Below are 24,628 nucleotides of genomic sequence, written 5' to 3'. Positions count from 1 at the left end.
CTATTTCATTTCCCCAAAAAACCAATTATTATTATTATTATTATTATTATTATTATTATTATTATTATTATTATTATTATTATTATTATTAGCGGGTACGCATCGTCAAGTGTAAAGCAAAAGCGCGAGAGATCGCTTAGGGTCCTGTATGGTACAATTTATTCCTAAAGAGATTTTTTTTTCGGACTCACGTCACTGGCTAGAGCATCGCCGTGCTGACGTTACGGCCGACCAGCATCACTGGCCTTTAGTGTTCTGGTGACTGCACAAAGGCAACGGAATGGAATATAAAGAGCAGTACTGTGTCGGCTTAGGATTTATGTTACCAAGAAAGGGTTGCTACAATGCATTTTGCGCAATTATCATTGACGAATTACAGCAGTATAAGCTAAAGCCGAAACTTTACAGTAATAAAAAAAAAGAACAAAACATGACCATCGTCTGACGAAAAGATAATTCGAGAGGGTCGTGCAGCGATTCGAAACAACGTTCTGCTTTCAGTCACGGTAGCAACGCAACGGCGCGGAGGAGTCCTTGGACGTCCTCACTGAAAGAAGGTTGACCTCCCATTTGAGAACTGAAAATTGGTTGTTGCGGAAGGGAAACGGCGCAGTATCTGCCTCACATCTCAGCGGACACCCGAACTGCGCCGCAAGGGAAGGGATAAAGGAGGGAGTGAAAGAAGAAGGCAGTGCCGTAGTGGAGGGCTGCCCTTGAGAATTGTCATTGTGTGAATTCTGTATGGCTCACGCGTAGGTTTAACCCGCTACATGCGAGTAGGGAGCACATAATTATATTCGTGAATCGAATTTCTGCTAGATTTCTAACCAATAGCCAAAGCCGCTTCCGTTTTAAGATACAGACGAATCTCGTTATAACGAAATGGATTATAACAAAATATTGGACATAACGAAGGAATGACAATTCCCCTCGAAAGCTTGGTCAACACGGGCTATAACGAAGCTACGGCTATAAAGAAGTAATCGTCAGGCCCCTTCAACTTCGTTGTAACGAGGTTCAACTGTATCGCAGCAAGCAGTTTTTTTTTTCTTGGTGGGGGGGGGGGGGGGGGGGGTTATAGTCTATATAGCGTCAGCTTTCGGAGCTATCCTGATGTTTTACCGCAACCTCGTAGAGCACGTACAATGTTGGTAAGATAAGCGCAGGGCACGTCGAGATGTTTTTTTTTTTTTTTGGGGGGGGGGGGGGTTATAGTCTATATAGCGTCCGCTTGCGGAGCTAGCCTGATGTCTTACCGCAACCTCGTAGAGCACGTGCAGTCTTGGCAAGACAAGCGCGGTGCGCGTCGCGATTTACCTGTACATATTGTCGGTCACACTTTGGTGCTACAGGCGCGTGGCCAGTGCCACGTTGCGACGTGTGCCCTGGAGAGGCATACCTTGACGAAGGTGAGCAGTCCCTTAGCGTGCGCTTCCACGTCTCCCTCGAGGTCCGGCACGCTCCAGTGCAGGTTGAGGCCGTCCAGTCCCCGGCTGCGTACGAGGTTCGCCGCCCTGGTGGCCAGTGCGTCCAGCGTCGGGCCGCCGGCCTCGAATGCGCGGGCCAGGTGCGCGTTCTCTTTCTCTCCCCCGCCGCCCAGGGTGGTCAGCAGGCTGACGTGTGGCCAGCCCGGCCGCACCATGGACACGAGGTGCAGTTGCTCTGAGCGGACCGGAAGGGTTAGAGAACGGTGAGTGGCGAGGCAATGCGAGGCTATACACTGGTTAGTTGTACAATTTTAGGTAGCACTCTCAATAAGTAGAATTGAAATGCAGTTGCTTCTTTAAACGTTCTCGTTTTTGCTTATGACTATGACGTGCACTGTTGTTGTCATTATATACTACGTTGTTTTCTATTGTATGCTTCTATTACCTTGTCGCTTGTATTTTGATGAATTATGTTGTTTCTTCGTGATTTGTGTCACTCACACGTATACTTGTACGCGTACAAGAAACCATTTTTTATGCCCTTCTGCCAGGCTCTCGGCTGAGAGCGGCAGTATTGTAAAATAATAAATAAATAAATAAATGCAAGGGGTATTGTAAGGTCACTTGGCAACAGCGAAAAGTGGAATGGCCATATTCGAAGGTACAAGGCTTAGACTCAGTATCGTGGTGCAATACTTGCCAAGTCCGGTGTAGCGAATCGACCACTGACATTAGGAGCCCGTGAACAGTACTCAAGAACTGCGAAAACAGCGCGCGAAAGACAGGACCGAGAAAACAAGACACTGTGCTGTGTGCGAGCGTGTCTCCTTTTCTCGGTCCTGTCTTTGGCCCGCTGTTTTTCGTTGAAATCATGCACCAACTGGCCCGGAAACTTTCCGTAACTCACGAACTATCTAGTATAGTATTTAAAGGGTTCTTTAAATTCTTATGCTCTCGAAATTACGGCTACAGTCGACATTTTTCGAGCTTATCGGGAGTAATTTACCATATAGTCTGAGCCGGCCAGGCTACCCAAACCTCAATACTTTTCCTAACTCACCGCACCTGGAAACCGCAGCTGCTCGCGCACGCCAGCGACTGTCGCCGGAGTGCGCTGGCTGCTTTAGCGAGCCGAAGCGACGACGGTTGCCTATAGGGTCCCGCAGGACCCGTTAGTCCTGGAAGCCTGAGTCCGTGGAATCAGGCTTCCCTACAGGACCTGTTTATTCTGTTCAACAAAGTGAATTATTTCTTTTCCTCTTCGAATAGTCTCTGTTCGATTCGTCGTTGTACCGATCAAAATGTACTTTTTTCTGTCAACTGTCGGTTATAGGCAGTGTAGCTTTCTTCCTTGAAGTGCGCTTCGCTCAAACAGCCACGCGTGGTTCACAAGCGACCCTCCGCAACACTCCAGCAGCCCAACACCCAAGTTATTCCGGAGTGTCGTTGTCTATATTTTGAGTAACTGCATGTTAACTTACACTCGTTAACATCCGCCAACATTGCCATTGATTCACATTGCTAACATTCACTTGCTATTAATTAACTTAGCAGTGTTGCGCAGTTTATTAACTCATATTTGTGATATTTTGTGTAGGACCGTGATTTATGTATATCCTTGCTTGGAAGCACTTGGTTACAATCCAATTCTTCTCTACGGAGTGCCTAACGTGAGGCTCAGCCGCTGAGTAGCGGCGCGCTTTCTCTCTCCCGCTCCTCGACTGTCCTCTACTCCGCCTCTCCTCGCTTGATTATTCACGGAGCGACCGCTTGAGCGGAGGTACAGGAATGCATTAGGTGCCTTACCTGTGAATTTGTTAATTCTGAATCTGCCTGCAGCAGTGCATTCTGCTGCAGTGCATTCTGCAGCAGACAGATTCAGCGGTAACGAATCGGATGGAAGCTTTTAACTCTTTCGTCACCCTCCAGAATACTAGGTGGCCACTTTGAGACATTAGTTATCGGCGTTTTTATTCTAAAACTTCTATGCCTGCTTCTGTTTGGCATTATGACTGGTGCCTCGGTTAGAGGGCCGCTGTTCGATGAACTGGACAGCCCTAGCTACACTTTCGTGTTCGAAGCTCTCTTCTTCTCAACACCGCTCGAAGGCTAGAAGCTCGCCCAGTGCAGCTCGCGCACTGCCGCTCGTGTAGCACGTGCGGTGGGTGCATGCAAAGAATGCAGTGACGCTTAAGGGCCAAACCATGTGTCCTTTGCAGTTTAGAGAAGACGAGTAGCCGAGAGACGAGTAGAGAAGAAGATCATCATGCTCCGTCGCCACCTGCTCCTGGCTCTGTCACCACAACGGTCCAACATGCAATATGGCGACACGGAGGAGCAGAGAAAGATGGCAAAGGAAAGGCGCGAAGACTCGGGGAGAACGCCAGAACCGCGCAGATTAGGGGGGGGGGGGGGGGGTAACTTGGTTATGCAACGAGAAAAGGGGTCTTACTCTCGTTGGGGTTCAAGGGGGAAGTGAAAGGGAGAGAAAGATGCGCCGGAGTGAAGGGCCCCCGGATTAATTTATACCACCTGGAGTTCTATATAGTGCACCGATATCACGCACCACACTGGATTCTTTCCATTTCACCTCCATCCAAAAAAACCGGCTGCCGCCACCTGAGCAGGGTCGCGAAGGAAAAACTTAAGAGGAAGGGGGAGGGGCGAGAGAAGATTGGGAGAGCTCAGAAGAGCTGCGTCCAACCGCAGACTGCTGTCGGAACCGTGCTGTCTTGTCACACGTTTACGCATTGCAAAATCCCCTGCGGGCGCAGCTGTGAAGGCCCCACTCCTGAGGGTGACGTACCCTTGGTGCGGCTGTCCATGTCGCCCACGGTGATCTCTCCGTCCTGGGTCACGAGTGGAATCCGGCCGAACAGAATGTGCGTGCAGTAGGACGCCAGCGACCGAGTGATGGCTTTGCTCACCTCGCAGAAGAGCGGCCTCTGCGCACTGGGACCCGGCGCCAGGGCCTCTGCGGCGGTGCACGGCGCGGGCACGGTTTGACACACAACGCATGAAGCCTGGCCTCCCGGGTCGGCACTTCGAAACGCTGGCATTTACAATTTTTAAAACTACTCGCATGGTGCAGCGTAAGAGTTTAAGGTATTCAGGGCCTAAGTAAATCGCGTTTTCGCATAATACCGTTATCAAATTATTAACCAGCGCAACACTGCCAGGCTGCTGTATCACACGTGGAAGTGCGGTTTCTAGTCGTAGATTACTGCGTGATGAGCAGTGATGTTCTGTTCTTGTAATGCTTCAAGTGTCTCTTCGCGAATCACTCAAGTGGTTTGCAGTATCCTATTAGTAAAGTGCCATTGAAAGCCTGCAGAGTATCAGGGAAGAATTTGAGGAGGCACTCAAAAATGGCGGGAACATCGTGGCACATTTTATTGGTCCAGTCTATCTGCAGGCAGCAACGCAGCCCACGCACCGTTCGCTGCTGTGTCTCTCGACTTGTCGGCTTCTTTCTCGTCTGAGGCGGCTTGGTTCGGGAGCGCACTGTCGCCTGCAAACGGAGGGGCCACGTGACGTCAACAAGGCAACGCATTCAACCCATCACGAATTACGTACAAGTAAATAGAATAAATCGCATGGGCTCTTGATAAAAACAAAATCACAGACGATCAATGCGATTATTTCGAGAGTATGCATTAGCAGTAACGCTTCCGCTGAATGGAGCAGCCGCTGACGGGTTCAAGCCGTGCGAGTAGGTGGCATGATCCAGACCAATCAGTGTGACACGCCGTAGACCCACTCCACTCTTTACACCCCTCTCTCCACCCACTCTCGCTCCTCTCCATATCCCCTACCTCCTCTCCCCTGAAAGTAAGAAGGGGATACATCTCTCTACACTTTGACTAATGCCAACGGAAGCTTCATACGCTAACGTCAGTGCCGGACACTTTTTGCGAGAAGTGACAGCCACTACCCCACGAGAGCTTCACCCGATTGCTTTCTAAAGATTCTCGCCGTTATTCATTCTTTTTGTTGCTTCCCCAGTCCCGCCTTGAAACTGGTGCCGGTGGCCGACATTGACAAGACGCAACTGCCAATGTTTTTGTTATTGGCCAATAGGTGAACGTGGTGCCTTCGGCTAGAGCACGCGCCGATGTCGATGACGATGCTGATTACCCTGATGATGATTATGATGATGATGAAGACAAGGTTTTAATGTCTCGAGGGTGGTCCAAGAGTCGCAGGAGTGATATGTTCTTATGGTGTGCGCAAATCATGCTCTGTATTGTGGCTGAAGAACACGAAGCTATAGCTCGAACGACGACAGGAAGTATATCACTCTGAACACAAATACGCCTATGTGGGAGTAAAAAGGGGGTAAACCTGTCCTCTAGCGAACACCCTTTTATAAAATATTGTGCGCTAGAGAACAGTTTTACTCCGTTTTTACTCCTTTTGTTTAGAGTGTACGACTGGCAGCGGGCCAGGCAGATCCTAAGAAAATTCGACATTCCACGGTGCTAGTTAACAGCAAATTAACATTTGATTTAACATATGCTTTTGCAGGCTCTGTTCGCTCCCTGACTATAAGCGAACTGATGTTTAACGGAAAATGATAGGCGTAACGTTAAGAGACTGGAAGAGGGCAGAGTGGGTCAGGGAACAAACTCGGGTTAATGACATCCCAGTCGAAATCAAGAAGACGAAATGGGCTTGGGCAGTGCACGTAATGCGCAGGCAAGATAATCGATAGTCGTTAAAGGTAACGCACAGGATACCAAGAGCAGGCAAGCATAGCAGGGGGCGGCAGAAGGTTAGGTGGGCGGATCAGATTAGCATGTTTGCGGGAACAGGAAGACAGGGTTAACTTGAGAGCTATGTGAGAGGCCTTTGCCCTGCAGTGGGCGTAGTCAGGCTGATGATGATAATATTGCACGCCCGCTCTGCGAAACTCAAGCGTATACAGTAGTGTCCGCTCATCCACTTGCCTTTGTCCTTTGCCACCGAAGGCACGTCATGGGGCTTGGCCGCGGCATCGTGTGGCGATTCTGCAGAAACAGCATATCCAGGTGTCAGCCGGGTTATGGACTTTCTTCATCTGCTTGCACATGGTACAAGCCTGAGTATTGCAGCGGCGTGGAACAAGCTACGCAGGACAGCCCAACACCTTTGATTAGCGAGGGCTTAATTCCTTGGCGAACACTGCAAGCTAGTGGCACATTGTGAAGATAGCGGGACAGTTTGGCGCCCGCATTCTGCACACGTTGCCCTGTGCTGTGGTAGCCGATGCTTTATTTCCTGCCTCAAGGTAGCACGACGGCAAGAAAATTTAGTGCTCAAATTTAGTAAAAACATAAGGGGGATGTAAGGCATAAAACAGCGCTAAATAGCGGCAGTACAGTCCTGGTAGAGTAATGCAGCTTTTAAGTGCGTTGCAATATGTAGCTTTTAAGTGCGTTGCAATATGCAGCGAGGGCTCCTATCCGCGGGGATGACCTAGAATAAGAAAACGTTTTTCGGCAGGGGCCAGGGCTGCCTCTTGCAACGGGCAGAAGCCCACTTGGCGGCGTATGCTCTGGACACTTCCAGGATGATTGGGGGAGGGGGAAGGGCCCAACTCTTGCCCTCCCCCTTGGATATGTGCTCGACCGAGGCCAGATGTGGCCATTATTCGCTTACCCGGTAATTTGTAATAGAGTGCATTACTTCTCTGCTCTAGTAATTTAGCACTGTAATGAATTAATTGGAGCAGTAATTTTGGAGCAAAAGTAACTAATGATTTCAATTAACTTTCCCTAAAATGAAGAGCGTAGAGCGAGGTGCAAACACGCATGGCGCTAACATTCCCGGACGGAAGCTGTGGTTGTGTGCACTGCACCGCCGAAACGATAAGTAACTGCAGTCGGATAGAAGTCAAGAAAAAAGCGGCTTCTCCCCGTCGAAGAGCCTCCTTCCAGCCAATGGCGTCGGCCATTTCTCATTAACCTGCTGGCGTGACAATGCAGGGAGTGGCATAGGGAAGGGAGTAGTCCCCTCTCTACATTGTCACGCCACACCCTGCATCCCCTCCCCCTACTCACGCTAACATGTTCATGAGAATCGGCCGACGCCATTGGCTGGAAGGGGGTCCTTTGATGGGGAACAGCCGCTTTTTTTCTTGAGTTGTATCCGACTATAGTTTCGCAGCATTCTAAATGTGTATATCGCTCCGGGCAGCAAGACACTGGGTTCGCCGCTCGTTTCTGTCTTGAGCGCAATAAAAGTGGCGAGTGTTTGGCCGGGCTCCTGTTCACTTTGTTTTGCTAGCATTGTATTATATTTGCAATGGGACTTGGTATGGGGGAGCAATGGAGGAGGGAGAATAGTTGGCTGGGACAGAGTTTGGTTGGACAATCAGATTGTGCGCGTCGCGCTTTGGGGAGAATTTGGCGTTTTCTATACTCAATTTTTTTGGGGGGGGAGGGGGGGGGGGCAGAGAGGCCGATACCCCTATCTCGCTCCGTCGTTCTTACCGGGTCCTGGCGCTGAAGGTTGCCCGCTCGGTGCTCCGGGAACATCGGCCGCTTCTTTTTTCGCCAACGAGCTCGACCCAGAGCCAGCGGAAGTGTTCGTCGACGTGCCCCTGGCGGGCGCAGGGGGAACTACACCCGCTTGCTTGCCTGCAGACTCGTCAGCGGCGGACACTTCAGCGCCGGGTGCGGCGCCACCCGGAGGTCCTTCCTTTACGGGTGACGGCAGTTCATCCGCCGACTTGCCGCCGCCAGAAGCATCGACTGGCTGGACGTTGGCAGCCTGTGTCCCGTGGTCAACCGACGAGTTGCCCAACGAAGATTTGTTAGCCGCGGACGAAGCTGGTGGAACGGCATCAGCGCTCGGCGCCTTGACTGCAGATTCGTGACCGGCAGTCGAATTTCCCGGCTGTGGATTTTCTGCGGGCTTGTCTGCGGGAGATTTGGCGGCGGCTGCTGCATCGCCTAATGAGCCCTCGAATGGCGCGCCACTGGCCATCGAGGAAGAGTTGGCGAGCGACGTGTTTCCAAGTGGCTTGATGGCGAAAGATGAATTGCTGAGCACTGGCTTGTCATTGGGTACGCTGTGGAGGGACGTATTTCCGAGCGACTCGTTGGATGCCGTGGCTTTGACAGATGGGCTACCGACCTCTGCTACTGGCGATGACTGGTTGTGCGAGCCAGTCTCGTCGGCCTTGGACGCAGTTTTAGCCCCGGCCGGCTGCAGCAGCTTGATCGTGACGTTGCGCTCCGTTGCACCGACGCCACTGTCAGCCGACTCTGAACCTTATGCACGAGTGTAGAGAAAATAAGTATGTGTGAACAGCAGCGAGTAATTGTACTCTCTACTAAGCACCACTGAGCCACATTTGTTTGGAATTTCATGTATGGAAATTATTTAGTTTGTGTTAACTACCGCATAACTCAAACATTCGGTGCTTAGTTAAGCAGTATGCCTTTTAACAATTCCCTTTCTCTCTTAGCCTCACTGATTATTGAAAATTGGTTGTCTATAAAACCGCCGCGAGCACAGAGAAATTAAAATTTACATACTCTGTCGTTTCTATCGGCAGTGTATTCTGTAGTGTATTTGACAGTGTATTGTGCAGTTTTCTGGAAGGAAGCTGTCACCCTTTTGCGAGGCGTTAACTTTTTCTAATGTTCCAAACATGACCTGAAAGTTTAAGGTAGATCTGCGTTTAAGACCCGTAGGACTTTTCTTTCTTGACACTCCTACAGACCTGTGCAGCACAATCGGGTCATGCTTACCAGTGTTTTCTGCGGGGATGATGTCTGCGAAGATAAAACGACCGCAACCCGATGAGCTCGTTGGGCTTACGTTAAGCAGGGAAGAATCAAGCTTTGCACAGAGCCCCTAGTTGAGTAGAGTGACTGATCGATAGAACCGATCATTTATCAGCGCCTTAATCGCTATTAGTTGATCGCAATAATTTAATCACAATTAATCGGCTCAAGTTCCGTGAGCCAAGTGAACTGCGCATGTCAAGCCCACGAAATTTGGACAAACTGTTTTAGTTTGCGGCGGCCGCCACAATTGTGCAACATCGCAATGATAAAAAAATTACCGCGGTAACTTTTAACGTCTGGTACCATCTGGAGCCTGGGCACACTCTGGACACCTGTGCACACCCTGCTGATTTTCTATTGGCGGTCAAAACTAGCCGGTGCGAGCGCAGGAAGAATTTTACAAGTTACGGGGTGCCCTCTACTGGCGGCTGACAGATGGCACTAGTTGGTGAGCCCAGGAAAGTTTGACATGGTGCTGTTAGTTTAGCTTGCGCTTGTCTGAGGGTATTTTCAATACCTAGCGCCTTTTATTGCAAGTGGTGACACCTTTAATAGCGACATGCGCAGAAAATGCACTCGTGTATCAAGCGCTATCCAGGCTAAAGACATCTTGCCGAAGGCACCTTGCGTTTTCGTTTTAAAAAGGGCCGCTGTGATGTTGAATGTGTTTCGCAGCGTGCAAGGAAGCCAGTTCTTTGCACGGACGTGGAAAGCGCTGCTTAGGAGATTGGTAATTTACGTGGCGAAATCATTCTAATCGATGAGGAGAAAACATATTCGCTAAAGAGTTTTTCAGTCAAACTTATCTGCGATTTTCATGTTTTTTGTGGAATATTGGGCAAAGAATAGCGCATTTTGTGCACCGTACAAGAAAAAGAGCTCGTAGTAAATTGTCCTTTGCACAAAAAGACCCGAAAACAGATTATTATTTTTTTTTTTTTTGCTGAATAACCGACTTAATAATTATTGTACCCGAAATTGAACTGAAAAAAATACAACAGTCGAAAACGAAGCATCCTAGGCATACTTAGCACTAACGCAAAGATAAGTAGTCGTGTTTTCGCAGAAAGACGAATGAATGAATCAATTTTTCTTCCCACACAAGACTGCCTGAGTAATTTTGGGTCCAGTGGTAGCCGTAAGAAACTCGTGCTTGAGCTGTACTTCCATGGATGGCGGTGTTGACTTGGAAGAGAAAATAAATCCCAGGAACACTAATTATATTATGTTTTGGAAATGCAACAACATTAGCAGCTGTTTATGGCTTTACCAGAACTGACGTCACATCCGGTCTGCTGACATCGCTTCCCTCCAACCAATGGGAATGCTGCCATCTGGTGACGTCACTTCTCTCCAACCAATGGGAAGGTTCCTTTCTGGTGGCGTCACTTCCTTTCAGCCAGTGGGATAATATTATGACCGACAACGCATTTTGTCCCCACGGGACATCAAATGCATTAAACAGTAAATGGTACGCAATTACTAATCCTTCATCGAGATGCTGACACGTACCAGAGACGTCGCTGAGGTTGACCTTGTCCGGTACTGCATGGGCTGTCATAGAGGAAGTGAGGCAAGAGGAGTTGTTTTATTTTTGCTTGCTTAAGTGGAAGCTGCAAGACGTGCACGCTTTAGGTGCTTACCGACGGGAACGTTGTCGATGCTGATATTCGGTGGCTGAGCTGGACAGAAGCGGTAATTGTTACTCTCAGAGATAAAAAAAAATATATTCTGAGCACGGCAGCGCTAGAATGCTGACACTAACCTTCCGAGTTTGCTTCCAGAAGAACTGGCGCCATGAAAAGAGGAAAAAAAAGCCCATTGAAGGACAGTCTTGTCGCTAACCAAAATTGCTTGGTGCCATAAACAAAGAGTAAACTGTGGGAAAGATTTCGTTAGTAAAGATCCATTCATTATTGGCCGGCGACCGTGCAGCTCTGGTTAGTCACGGTAGTGCCGGTCAGTGTTCATTCAATCATACTCACAAAACAATGCTAAGAGCTTGGCGAGTATGACTCTTGTTCACTGGTTGAGCGGCAGTACTTTGTTCGCTTAACTAGAAATTAGTAAATCTAAAATGATGCACAACGCGCTTAATCTGATTTAAGATTTTTCCCTCGAAGACTAAGCAAAAAAAAAAACGAGATGTTTTGGATTTTGGGGGCATATTCAGTGTGGAATGGGTTGTTAGTACTACTGGATCCAGTACGTCTGCTCCCGAGACGGTACCATCGATTTTACTGCCAAATTCGATTTGCTGTCGTAAAGTTCCAAGGTTGGCATATACTGTAAAATGCTGCTGTTCTATTCGTAAGAATAGCCGAAACTAGCTCGAGTAGTTCTTGAATGCGGTTAAAAGAGGAAATTTAAGTGCAGTGCTGTTAAACTCAACAAAGGCGCCACAACTACCCCCCCCCCCCCCCCCTCCGTCATTTCTCCAACCTGATTCCCTCTGGTACATCGATCGTACTCTCCGTGGATATAAAATCATAGTATTTCTTAAGCTTAAGAACGGCCCGCCGCAAACAAAAGAGGCTTGGCGACAGCTGCTGGAATTTTCTCAAAGCGCTAGCGTTAACACAACTGGTGTTCTAGGGTGAGTGGACTTAGGCACAAGCATTGCAGAAGTACAAGCGGCAGAGCTTTTAGCATAGCTTTACCATACACCACTACCGCAAGCCACCAGCAGATCATGCGCAGATCACCCCGATGGGCAGGGCGTGGGCCATCAGCGCATGCGCCACTTGCGGCTCTCGGCAACGGTATACAGGAACGCTTCGTTAGAGCGTTTTAGCACAGCGCATAAAGTAAGCGATAATGGTACGGAAATACGTGATTGATGTGCTAAATCTCTCTTATTTCTCAAGCCTAGCGGCCACGGTCGAAGCTTGGATCGCTCTAATATTTCGAACAGGACCACTCTCGCGCATTGCACTGCCATGGCTGGGCGCCTGCACAAGCACACGATCACTGTGCACTCACCTTTCATGGTTTCGACGAGAGCTTTGTGCTTCTTCTCTGCGTGGCAATGAGTGGAAAGTTAGGCTCCGAACAGGACTTGTTTAACAAGGTCGCATCACGACGAGAGGTCTGCAGACACGGGTACTTACCTTTCGGAGAAACTTTCTTGGCTACAACTGCAAGAGAAAGCCCGACAGAATGAAAGTAGGAGCCGAATTTCACTTTCACATATCACCCCTTTTTTACTGGGACAGAGCGCGTTTTGCCCAAGTCCAGTTACCAGGGGCATTCACCGCTCCTTCCATGGCGACGGTTGCGGGCTCAAAGACGCTGCGCTAAGCCAGACGGGTAGTATACCACTGCCGCATGACAAAGCCGGATTCGTTGCTTAAACAAGTTACAGGTGCTTTGAATGTCTGAGGTGACTATGAGTATAAATTAAAAGTTGGCCTGTACTGATAGGATGCCGCGTTGTAATCACAAAGATGTGTGATCTAGACAGAAAAACTAAGCTGTGTTAAAGCCACACAAGTAAAAAAAAACTAATACAGGTGTCGCCGTCAGCGGCCGGTTTCGGCAGTAAAATGCTTGAGTCGGCAGCGATCTTTGTTGCGGATCCCAGAGGCTACGCTACAACGCCATTCACTTCAAAACGGTGGCAACTCCTCTCCGGTATAGAAGAACGTCAGTTTGGGCTAGATGGTGCATTATTTGAGACAGAAATGGTAATAGCGCTGCAATTAGACGTACACAAGAAAGACTGACACAGGACATGCGCTACTCCAGTAAGGACGAGTTTGAATCGACTGGCGGGAAGTTATTTAAATTCAATAATCTCCGCGATACACGAGTCTTTGCTGCCGGACAAACGTCAACGTAACCAGAACGGGCCATATAATTCATTTTTACTGAGAACAATAATTGCAGGGAGTTGCACTCAGTAACAGAGTTGCAGTGCCTTTTCGCACGTATATTGATGCAGGCATAGGGTGGGGCAGCTGGCCAAAGACAAGGTTAATTGGAGAGACATGGGAGAGGCCTTTGCCCTGCAGTGGGTGTAGTCAGGCGGATGATGATGATGATGCAAACGGCCGTCAATAGTGCGGGCGCTGCTTTTAGCATGACAGTGCTACCACCCTATTTGCGAAATTGTGCCGCTTTGCGGGCATCACCAACCGCAAGTGTGAACACCAAAGACGCAGGTCTCCTAGTGAACGATGGCTGTACCGTATTTGCAGCCACTCCAACTCCAATTGGGTTATGCTTGCAATGCTCAGCACTGCTTCAGGGCCTTCGGAAGCTCTTTCTTTGAACCGCCTACCTTGCGGGGCGCCCTCGTTGGAAGTCTTGGCTTTGGTCTTCTTTGCACTTATCTCGATGCCATCCGCGGTGTCGCCGCTGCCGCTTCGGCCATCCTTAGCGCTGGTCTTCTTCGCCTTGATTTCGACGCCGGCGACGCCCACGTCTGAGATCTCATTTTCGGCGCCGACCTCGTTGACTTCAACCTTGGTGGGTCCCTCCACTTTCTCCTTTTTCTCTGACCGAAAAAAAAAAGATGGTCTGCTCAGTTGCACCACAAGCCAGCGCTAAAGCACCCAAAGCAGTTGCACGGACCACATTCTAGTTATTGTCAGCGGTCTTGGACGCCTTCCTTTTGCGGCTTAGTGATGCGAGGACGCCTAGAGGTGCTCAGTGATGGCCCTTGTGTAATTTCACAGCTAAGCAGTTTTTCGTAATGGATTACACAAGATATCGAATTCAGGAAAGGTTTAGTTTGGCTCTTCGTGCAGAAAAAGTTGGAACCACGAAGAGAACCAGATTTCCTCTGTACGTTGCCAACTTGTTGCACAAGCATACGGATAGCTTCGCGGGAAGGAAAAGAGCTGCTTAATTGCCCGCGTGCCTTAATAAAAAAATAGACCCATGTATCGAATCAGTGGTATTGAAATTAATTTCGTGCACTCTCTACTCTGACGGCCCGATGTAGAAGGCCGTCCAGTGGAAGCCGTTCTTTTTTATTTTTGGCTGAATTACCCAACGGCGTCATTTAATTGTGCTCATTCAAGCTAATTATGACGGTTTCTATCCACTTAATCACAACCATTCAGAGTCTTGCAGATACTTCAAGAGCAGTCGCTAGTGTCGCAAAGTAGCAGCACCATGAGTAGGAGAGCCAGCTAAGCTATATTGCAGTATTTCTTCAGACTGCAGTATTTCATCAATTGCAGTATTTCATCAAGTTCATATTTCACATCCATAAAAAACGTCCAGTTCATGTTCAATACTAGTTGCATAATGTACCCACCATTGTAATACTTATTCTTCCCTTCCCTTGAGCTATTCGGCCACCGCCACTGAGGTTTCAGGGATACCGCCCATCAGCGGCTGAAGAACACCGACTTGGCGGAAGAGCCCTTGAGTGAGCATAATTTCCCCAATACGGTTTCAGTGGAGCTTCCGTAGTCCTCTCGCGTTATGCACCTGACTGAACACTTTTTTCTTTGTTTGCATTTGTTGCTCGCGAACAATGGTGTCTCATATTGTATATGAGGTCCTGGAGAATGAAAATCTCTTAGACTGCCACTTTTTTCGCCCTCAAACTTTTCTTTTATGCTCGCCAAGGCTGAAGAAGTGACCCCATTTCAACGCTGTTCCTTTCCTTTTCCGTCCTAGTATGATGCAACTGCACTTTAACCTTGGAAGCCATTGAAAACCACATTAAAAACTTACTCAGATCACGGTCTGTGAGAAAGAAAGAGAAGAATAAAAAAAAGGCGTGTTGAAAATTTAATGTTTTTCATGCGCAAATGGTGCGAGGCTGTTGTGTGTTGCCTATTTCAAATTACAGGCCCCCAAAATCATAATCGGCGTTGCTCTTACGTTTGGCGATGTGGGTTTTCTTTTTTCCGTGCTTCGCAGTTGTTTTGGCTGCCGCTGGAAGGAATACACAAAGATGTGCCCAACGGCTTAGTTAATGGTGATTCTTCTGTACACTTCAGTATGCGGATTCGCGAAAAAAATTCAGCAATTCCATACTATAGTCGGATACAACTCACGAACACAGCGGCTTTTCCCCGTCTAAGAACCCCCCCCCCCCCCTTTCCAGCCAATGGCATCGGCCCATTTTCATGACCTGCTATCGTGACAATGCAGGGAAAGGGATCTTTCCTACCATGGAAGGAAGGGACTATCCCATTTCATCGGACACTCCCTGCATTGTCAGGCTAGCAGGCTCATGAGAATTGGCCGACACCCTTGGCTGGAAAGGGGTCCTTTGACAGGGAAAAGACACTTCGTTCTTGAGTTGTACCCGGATATGGCGAGTGAGCTGGTATTCATTCAGAGAATAGAGCCCGCCCCCATCATGATTCTATGATTTCCATTGGTCTGCTTGGTCTGACCGCACAGAAGCAATTTTTAACTCGACAGCGTTAGAGCGAACGTTCGGAGGAAAAGCCGTGCGCGTTGTCACACTAATTCGGGATTGGTCGAGAGGGTTGTAACGCCACATTGAGCTGTGGAACGAAAATGATTAAAACTCGAGCCTAGCACGCCTGAAGTTTCATTGTGACATATAAGGATGTAAAGTAAATTAATAACGCTGTGAACAAAATTGTGGTAATTAGTTTGGAATCGAACCCATGACGCTTGGGCTGAGAGCCAGAGTCGCTACCCCTATATATATAGGCCATTTAGGCACGCTAGTTCGATTTGGTTAAAGGGAAGCTTCCTGTGTCTTGTGGCGTATCACGTAGTCTGCATTCTAAACACGAATACACCTATATGGGAGTAAAAAAAAGGAGTAAGCTGTCCTCTAGCGCTCTCTTTTTAATAAAAGGGGAGTATACTAGATGACAGCTTACTCTTTTTAGTCTTTTCTGTTTAGAGTGTAGTATGTGTACGGCTCTATGCTTATCAGTGTGCGTAATTAGAAATAAGTATTAAGAAAGTATCAAATAACCATTAACGCTGACGTGTCGAACCCTAAAGGTGAAGCTTAGGTGTCCCCCGAATTTTTTTTTCCGCGAACCCAAATTCGGTAAACTTTTGTCCATTAATGCACGAGTCTAGCGCGGTGTTTCTTGCACATACCGCGTGTTGTGTGCACGCGCTTGGTCTTGACCTTGGCCGGAGCTTTTGTCGTCCTTCTTCTGGTAGTGGGTGCCTTTCTCTTCGGCGTCTTCACGGGTGTCGGCTTCTTGTCTGCGCAGGCAAATGGAAGTGTTTTCAGGGGCACTCCTAAGCACGAAGCCCGGCGCTTCCCGGGTCTTTCTGAGCGGAACTTTATTTACGAAAGCCTTTCATCTTTCTTTTGACCTCAGCTATAAATCAGGCGGATGGCAGTCATTTTGAATGCCATTGAATCGAAGAAGGCTGCTAATTTCTGCTGAAGGCGACGCTACGACTTAGGAGCACGTAATTCCTTGGTGGCGAGATGCGAATGGAATTGTCTCTGTTCTGCGCGTAGCACCTCTGGCATAAAAACTAGATTAGGCTTCAGTGTCGCGTAACATACCGTGGTTCAAGCCTGTCCCATACCCGACAATTCTTGACAAAAGAATTTTAAAGGAGGACCCCGTTTATGAACGCAATTTTTTCATATAATGTATAATAACAGTCAATATATCCGCAGATCACCAGACGGCAGTCTTACATTTTTTTATTAACTTTTTTTGCTATCGTCAAAACTGTTCCCCATTGGTTTTCTATGGCAGTCTTAACTGTTCGGTGCGGTCGATGGAAATGCTTTAAAAGAAAAATTTTGCTACATATCCGAAGTATGAACAATTACCTTCAATATTATTGAACCAGTATCTTACAATTTTTCAATTTTCAAATTTTTTGTCCAGAAATGTTGGACATGTATATGTATCGCTCACTCTTCTGAGGTGTTCGCTTTAGGAGAGATGGGAACTGGGTGTTTTGGCTGCATAAATGACAAAAAACCTGGCGAAAAACTGAGCTCGGATTTGGCAGGCAATACACATCGCTCAAAGCGGCCGATGTGCCGGTGATAGAGCCAGATAGCATCTCGGTTCCACCACTTCAGCGGATAGCACACATCAGTCGAGCCACTAAAGGAAACACGTACGGTAGCTTCGCGCGCTGCATTCGACATTGCCATTCCCGGGCGCGGAAAGACTAGGTTTGAGTGGGACTTATTAGAGGCGCATATTATCATATGTGGAGAAAACTGCCCAAGTATAGGGCGCTTATCTTCAAGAGAAAGAAAGCTGCTTTTTCTGGCGCGCAACCTGTCTGCCTTATGCTGTTCGTGCCACGTGTTGATAAAGCTTTATTTTTTTTTTCACTAGGATTCAATGGTACACAGTCATCTGACGGCCTGTCTAGAGAGCTCGAGCGCCGCCCTGTCACACAAAGGAAGGGAAGTTTTTAATCAGGTACACGGTTATAGACACAATGCTTGCACTGGAGCGAATCAGCATAGACACACAATTTGCCCTGGTAATTGCACTATATCAGCAATAGATAAGCTGAGTCAAGATTTAGTTTGTTCCACGGCACACCACTCCAGCGCTTTATAGACAGGCGTACTAACGACTGTACTTTGCGCATGCGTGGTCCACTGCTTTGCCATTTCGTTGCTACCATAAATGATTTGTTGTTTGCCCGCCATCGTCCTGTCTATCCATGTGTGTTTCCCGTAAGTCTTCTATTTTTCGCTGGATTTTCTATTCACTATATGCCAGGCAGTGCGTATACGCATTGGTGTGCTTTGCTTTCAAGTGTGATGCGCGTTCAGAACCAAGAGTGGCGTAAAAAGCACCGCTGACCGACACAGAGCAGCTCGAATCGGCTGTGTTCCAACTTACGTTTCTTTGACTTCTGTTCTGCATAAATGAAGACGAAAAGGAGGAATGGGATACTTGCAGGGCGACCGTTTCTGCGTGTGGCTTTGCCAGCAGGACATTCGACTCAGGCTTGTACGGCCGCAAGGCTTACATACTTGAGTGGGCCGCTTCGTAGAAGGGTACTTTCCGGTGGTAGCCGTCTGTGGGGGAGAGAGTCTCTTCAGATATTTTACTTTCTTTTTCACGTTATTTCTTTCGAAAAGCATTGTTTTTTTTTCCTGGTTATTTTTGACTGTTTTTTGACGTTGTGCTGCAAATCGCCTCTTATATATCGCCCCTTAGGTCACTTACGGTATTTAAACCAATGAATCAACGTGATTTGAGGCCCAATTGTAGCTCGTTCACTGGCCACGAAAATTCTCCCGAAATTTCACGTTGGGGAAGAACAGAGTCGCTTAGGGGTCAGCATACCGCCACTCATCCTGCTCACACCATGGGAGAACCTTTGCATGCGGAGATAGTTTTTTTTTATGCTAGGCGTGACAAAGAAAAAAGTTAACGTCGCGGAAAAAAGTCCTGCACATATTTAGGTTGTATGCGTTTGAGTATACTTTGCGCAAAAACGTGGAATTTGATGTGATCTCTAAGCTCAGCCCAATGCTATGTGTGCATGAATTCGATCTGCACTCAAATAAAAGGCTGTGCAGCCTAAATCATCGCGACACTGCGGTCAACTCTATAAGTGGCGTACAAGCTTTCTCGTAGCAATGGACTTGAGCTTAGTGCCAGTAGAGAATTGTCTCAAGACCCTTGCGGAACATGTCTACCCAGGAAAAGCGCCACGAAATGACTAGCACCGGAGTAACCGCTTTTGCAGGCCGTAACCGCTTTGGAGAGGTGAAGTGTTCACGTCATGTCTGAAAATTCTTACGCCATTAAAAAAAATTGCTTCTTCTTCTGAAGAGCAGAGATAATTTCACTTACCTCTCGCCTTAGCTACGCGGTAGTCTGTAGCAAACAGAACAGCATAAGGCTTTTTAATACGTGCCATGTGTCGTTGGTTCAACGCACACTCCGACTTGCGCATGCCGCGGAAAACATTCGCGAACAAACTTTCGGCCCGGACGTTATTCGCCTGGGCTCAGTGCATTTTTTTTGCAAAAATTTGATAAAGAGACAGAGTGCGGCTAGTTTTTTTTTTTTTTTTGCAATGGCAGGTTCTACTGCATGGCTCAACACCTTAGAGTATGATCAGGTTTATAATGCGTTAAAAGGGTGAGGAACACAATCGTCAGCGCATTATATAAGGTGTAGGCTCTTATGTTGCATACAGTGACAGCGTGCATTTCTTGAACGTAAACTAGGCTTGCTGCACACACACAAATAGATATAATCTTGGGCATTGGGAAGTACTCTGCACTTTCTTTTTTTCATTATCGCTTTTTCAGCACTGATATTTTACCAATGTAAAACTCGAAGCAACTTCATTGAGAAGCTCTGGAAACTTACGGAACGGATCGTCATCGTTGAACACTTTGAAATCTGGAAAATAGAAAGTAGTACTAATAATTAAGTGTACAAACATGTCCCCTGTACAGGAACTTCAATGTGCCCGATGCGAGAAGGAACGGCTGCAACGCCTCTAGATATTTACTTCCATCTATAATCTCGGTTTTGGGGCGCAACATTAATGCACAAAGCAAATTTTTATATGCTGTTAAAAACTTCGTGCCATAACAAACATATGTCAGCTTTCTTGATTGACAGCTAAACAGTCTTTGTATGAACCATAGAATGACGGATTGCCCTCGTCAATCATGCGCATTGTCTCAAGTTTCCACTTGTTTTCTAGTACACATAATTTACGTAGTGTAAATAGCCTACACATCTTTTTACAAGTACTAGTTAAATCTACTGTGTTATTTTCCACCTCTTATTCTTACATGTCCGACAAGTAATGTCGACTTTTCCGCATTGTTTTTCTGTATTACAGCAAAGCTTAGTATAGCCATACAGCATTGCAATTTTTGTTGCCTTAATTATTTGCTTTATTAGCACCAAGGTTAGCTTCAATGAATATTTCTCACGTCTCGCTGTCGTTCAATAATTAATTCGTCCACAATTGTGCTAAAAAGTACTGTCAGCTTCACCTCATATTTTTCTGCCTTGCAGCAAAGCCTCATTGTAGTCCGACAAAAAAAAACATTTTTATTTTGTAGCCTTAAAGAGCAACTGAACAGGTTTTAGATTTCGATAATTTTAAAGGGGTCAAATATTTGTCACTTACTGGTAAAGCATGCGAAATCTTATTGTGCTAGAACATTAAATGGCGGCGTAATCGCCGTGTGAAGCAGCGTTGGTGTTCAGGCTTTTCTGCAGTGCACAGCGACGGGCAGAGGCCGCAGTGATGACGTGACATATTGCGGCGCTACGTTTCCAGCGAATAAACACTTTTTCCAAGTAAGAAAAGGAATCCCATCGAAAGTGAAGCCCACGAATCATTCTTTGGCGGCATTGCACGACGCACGGCAACATTTGCGCGGAGGCAAGCAGCATCTGAAACTTCGGAAAATCACGTCGTCGCAAGTTTCTCCGCACTTCTTTACCGCAATGAGGAGAAGACTGAATATCTCGGCGGTTTAATCTGCGGGGAAGTCACCATTTTAAATGCTAGCGCGAAACGATTTCGCATGCTTTGCCAAGAAGCTTCATACATTGGAAGTATTAAATAACCTCGAATAGTTAAAAAAAAACAGTACAGCTTTCCTTTAAGTTATTCTATAATAGCAAAAAATCGATCGCTTCTTTTTATACTGCAACATGTAGACACGAATCAAAAGCAAACAGCGTGATTTCGGTTGAAGAAAGAACGCATATAACTTTGCTCTTTTTTTTTTCTCGCTATACATCCACATTAGAAAAACAAAGAGAATTCTTGTGTATTTCTCATCAATGGCAGCTCACCATTTCGACTGGCCGTTTTAAAGACCGCTTTCTCGGTGGCATCGGAACATCCCCACCTCGCTATTAGATAGGAGACCTCAAATTATTCTTGGAGTCGTGACTTCAATTTTATATATTGGCGCGTCTTTCGCATGAGTGCTAAGTTGAAGCTTATCGTCCCAGCACTTCATCATCATTCCTCTGGCTGAGTGGCAGGAACTCAGAAGGAAAATTACACAGTAACACTGACACCAGAGTTCAGACGCTCTGCACAAACAATGGCGTTTAATCCACACGGTATACGCCACCTATATTTCCTATGTCTGATTTCTCGCACAAGATTGACGACGCACTTTCAGGTAGAGCGCAGTGTCTTGCGCCTTAAACTGCGAGCGGAGCCCAAGTTTTACCGCGCACCATGCGATGTGCCGAAATATTTTGGCTTTCTCGTTGAAGGTGATTAAAGCAAACTCACCGTTCGACTCCGAGTCATCGATCGAGACTAGCCTCGCTTTGGGTGGAGGCGCCCCAGGTGCGGCTGGACCCACTGTTTTTGAAAGAAGAGAGTTGTGAGTATGTGTCGGTCTAGTGTCACGCTTTTCTGAGCGTCATAGGCAATAGTGGGCTCTCGTTAACGCGAAGTCATTTTAATTCGAACTTCCTGTTAATTCGAACTGGCACTTTGGAAGCGTCAACATCATGTGTGTTAAGAATGCCCCCGTTAATTCGAAGTAAGTATAATTCGAACAATGTTACGTTGCCCTTCGAGTTAAATTACCTATTCGTGAATGGCGCACTGACTTGACGCCTTGCCGGTGCCTATTGGCCAGCAGATATGCTGACGTCAACCATTAAGGATGACGACAGTGCACGTGTGTACGTGCTGGTGAATGAGTCCTCGAAAATTGGTACGTATTGAGACAGTTTCGCACAATGCGCCTGTATATTAAGGTCTGATTATATTTCATAATGGTTACATTACGCAACGTTACGCGGAAAGTCGCCACAGGGACTTAGCACTAGTGTGTACGAGTCGATATGCTACGCCGCAGTAAGGTTGGGCGGTTACACAAAGCGTTCTTTTGGCTACGGCTATTGGTTATATGACAAAAGTGGTGCCGAGAAATTCTAGAGAGCTTCCAAACTGAGTTAAGTACTTCGGCTATTTCTCTTCCTGAAAAAAAAAAAGACTACGCTAAAAGTCACAGAGCCTGCATTATTTGTTGAAGAGGTAGTCTTCACCGCATTATGCGCACTTTGGCGAAGCCCACTTCAAGGACGATAAAAACGAAGTGTGAATTTTATAATTATTTTCCTATTTCGCTCTCTGCTAAATAGAGATGTCAACAAAAATTGATATGGAAGCTTAAAAAATGACTGTCCGACTCATTGATCGAGACAAAGTTCGATTTAAATATGCAGGAAAAGCATTCACTGAACAATATTTTTTTTTTTTACCCTAGTGTGCTGCTTGTTCTTTTTCTTTTTTCCTTTTTTTTCTGCCCGAGTACTTAGATATGTGACAGGTTTTCTCACTAAACAAAGCAGGACGCCCAACTAACTTTAGCCCCGCTTACCTGTCGTGACGTTCTGGCTGACGTCTGTGGGAGAAAAAAATCACATGGTAACAACATTAGTCAGCGAAGTACTTGATACAAACTTCGTTAATTCATTCGCTTGTGTTAAATTGCTTTGTAAGCGTGCCACACGGGCCGTCCAGACCACGTTAAAACCACAACACCACGGCAGCTCGACACCACGGAATCTTGAGACCACAGCATCGAGATGCCTTTGTGCAGAGTTGGTCCACAAAAATTAGCAGCGAATAGCAACTAGAAGCTGGCTTCTCATGACCAACATGTGTTATGTGTTTTCGTCAATGAATCTTCTCCACTTATCGCGCAAAGGACTCCCCCATATTGCGCTCGTGTTTCCGCATAAGTGTTCGTAACAACGAAGCCAAGAGGCGCTCAGTCTGTAACGTAAGGCTACGCTGTGTACGTCGCGGCGCGATGTGCGCAGAGCACCGCGCACAAAAATTTTGCTGCTGTATAATTTGACTGCCAGTAAGGTTTACTTTTTCTGTGGCTTCCGAAGTCTGAAAACCACTGCGAGCACTTTTGCGTGCAGAACCCGGATACCGCCATAACGTTTTGAAATGCATGTGCGCACAAATTGTCGCTGACGAGGCATTCACTGCGGTGGCGAGGTTATTTGAGGAGCGTGCGCATTTTAGAACCGGAAGGGCGGACGATATCTTGCGGATGACGACGTCAAACGTACGTGACCGCATCATTAGAACGCAGTAGCGTAACACGAGAACAACGCGCGTCCTGACTTGGCGGCCTTCCCGGACACGATCACATTTCGTTCGCTCCCATCGCCACCAATCGGTGCAGCCTTCCAATAACGCTTTCTTGAGGGCAGCTGTTAAAGGTGTCTTCGTAGCTTCACGTTTAGGAAGTGTAGAAGTGTTGTCAGAGCAGTACACGACACGCCAACTTTATTACTTACCTAGCCCATAATAATCCACCCACTAACCCACTAAGAGGGGTTCTTTGGAATATATGGGGGCCGGGCCAACTTCCAAATGCTATCGTATTTTTCAAAATGTGGTTAAGAAGGCCTCAAGTTTTTATATGAACAAATGTTTTATATTTCAAAAGAATAAATATTTATTTATTTATACGGTAGCCCTCATTCGAGGGCAATTACGGGAGAGAAACTATCAAAAAATGCCGGGCGTTGACTGAACAGCATCATGCTGGACCGGGTGTTCGGGGCCTTTGTCAAAAGTCTACGGGCCATGTGGTTTGCCTTTGAGCCCTATCAGTAGCGCCCCTAGGTTACTCCTAAAGCCCATGTGCTCTGGAAGAGGAAAGGACGGTGCTCTCTTCACCCTTCAAATATTCAGAGCTTCAAGGGCGCCTCAATTTCCACACTATACTGGTCGGGAAGGCAAACTCGTCCTGGAGACTTTTGACCAAAGCTGTGCATGATATGTGACGTCACGCGTTTGATATACTGACCATAGCTGGACGCTTGGTTCGAATTGATTTCGTTGAGCCCAGCTGCTTACTTGTATTCTGGGCGAGTCTGAGACGGTAGGTGCAGGCGGAGCGGGCTTACCGAGTCGCTTCTTCATGAGCATGGAGAGGGCGACCACTCCGCCCACGACCATGACGACGATGATGAAGCTGCAGACGTAGACGACGACGTCGGGCACTACGGGGTCCTGCTTGCCTCCGCCTCCCGCGCCGGGGGCCGGCTCGGCCGCTGACATCTCCGTCCTGCGCACATGGCCGGTGCGGTTCACGGCTGGACTCTGGGGCGCTGCCTTGCGCTAGCACATAGTCGCTCTAGGCATCGCGATAGAGACGCGCTGTATAATGGTCACGAAGTGGTGACGCCACTCCGGCGGTCAGGAAGGCAGCGAAACGGGCTTCCAAGAGAAACTGCTTATTGGGCTGACTCCCGCCCACAAAAAACTGAATGATTCGGTAGCGGCGATACCAACAAGCGTGCTCGGCGGTCGTCGAACGGAATGCCCGCCGCTCTCGGCCGTGCTCCATTTAAAGCTGACAACGAACTTTGGAGATACGGCGTGCGAAGTAAGCGCAGCAGTCTCGAACGAAGTAGAATCGGTTCCGCCTGTCTGCGATCATTCGAGATAAATGCGGTCGCATCTTGCATCGCAGGCAAGTGA

General features: G+C 47.4%; 1 protein-coding gene across 4 annotated transcripts in view; it reads right to left on the bottom strand.

The window, feature by feature from the left end:
- Positions 1–24,628, bottom strand: part of LOC144125018 (uncharacterized) — a 41,732-nt gene that overhangs the window by 8,522 nt on the left and 8,582 nt on the right. The window contains exons 3-24 of one of the 4 annotated variants that reach the window (XM_077658039.1): positions 24,052–24,212; positions 22,500–22,523; positions 21,398–21,469; positions 19,489–19,521; positions 18,964–18,987; positions 18,135–18,179; positions 18,001–18,018; positions 16,259–16,369; positions 15,047–15,100; positions 14,897–14,908; positions 13,488–13,703; positions 12,316–12,342; positions 12,188–12,223; positions 10,971–10,994; positions 10,849–10,887; positions 10,718–10,759; positions 9,167–9,190; positions 7,901–8,683; positions 6,377–6,436; positions 4,864–4,938; positions 4,234–4,401; positions 1,400–1,662 (exon numbers count right to left, since the gene is read on the bottom strand). In XM_077658039.1, the coding sequence (XP_077514165.1) occupies positions 1,400–1,662; positions 4,234–4,401; positions 4,864–4,938; positions 6,377–6,436; positions 7,901–8,683; positions 9,167–9,190; positions 10,718–10,759; positions 10,849–10,887; positions 10,971–10,994; positions 12,188–12,223; positions 12,316–12,342; positions 13,488–13,703; positions 14,897–14,908; positions 15,047–15,100; positions 16,259–16,369; positions 18,001–18,018; positions 18,135–18,179; positions 18,964–18,987; positions 19,489–19,521; positions 21,398–21,469; positions 22,500–22,523; positions 24,052–24,212 (2,311 nt within the window). The remainder of the gene's footprint in view (positions 1–1,399; positions 1,663–4,233; positions 4,402–4,863; positions 4,939–6,376; positions 6,437–7,900; positions 8,684–9,166; positions 9,191–10,717; positions 10,760–10,848; positions 10,888–10,970; positions 10,995–12,187; positions 12,224–12,315; positions 12,343–13,487; positions 13,704–14,896; positions 14,909–15,046; positions 15,101–16,258; positions 16,370–18,000; positions 18,019–18,134; positions 18,180–18,963; positions 18,988–19,488; positions 19,522–21,397; positions 21,470–22,499; positions 22,524–24,051; positions 24,213–24,628) is intronic. The other 3 variants (XM_077658042.1, XM_077658041.1, XM_077658043.1) reach the window with 3 other exon arrangements.

The sequence above is a fragment of the Amblyomma americanum genome, chromosome 3 (genome assembly GCF_052857255.1).
Source record: "Amblyomma americanum isolate KBUSLIRL-KWMA chromosome 3, ASM5285725v1, whole genome shotgun sequence".
NCBI classification, from domain to species: Eukaryota; Metazoa; Arthropoda; class Arachnida; order Ixodida; family Ixodidae; genus Amblyomma; species Amblyomma americanum.
This window is presented reverse-complemented; position numbering and strand designations above follow the sequence as displayed.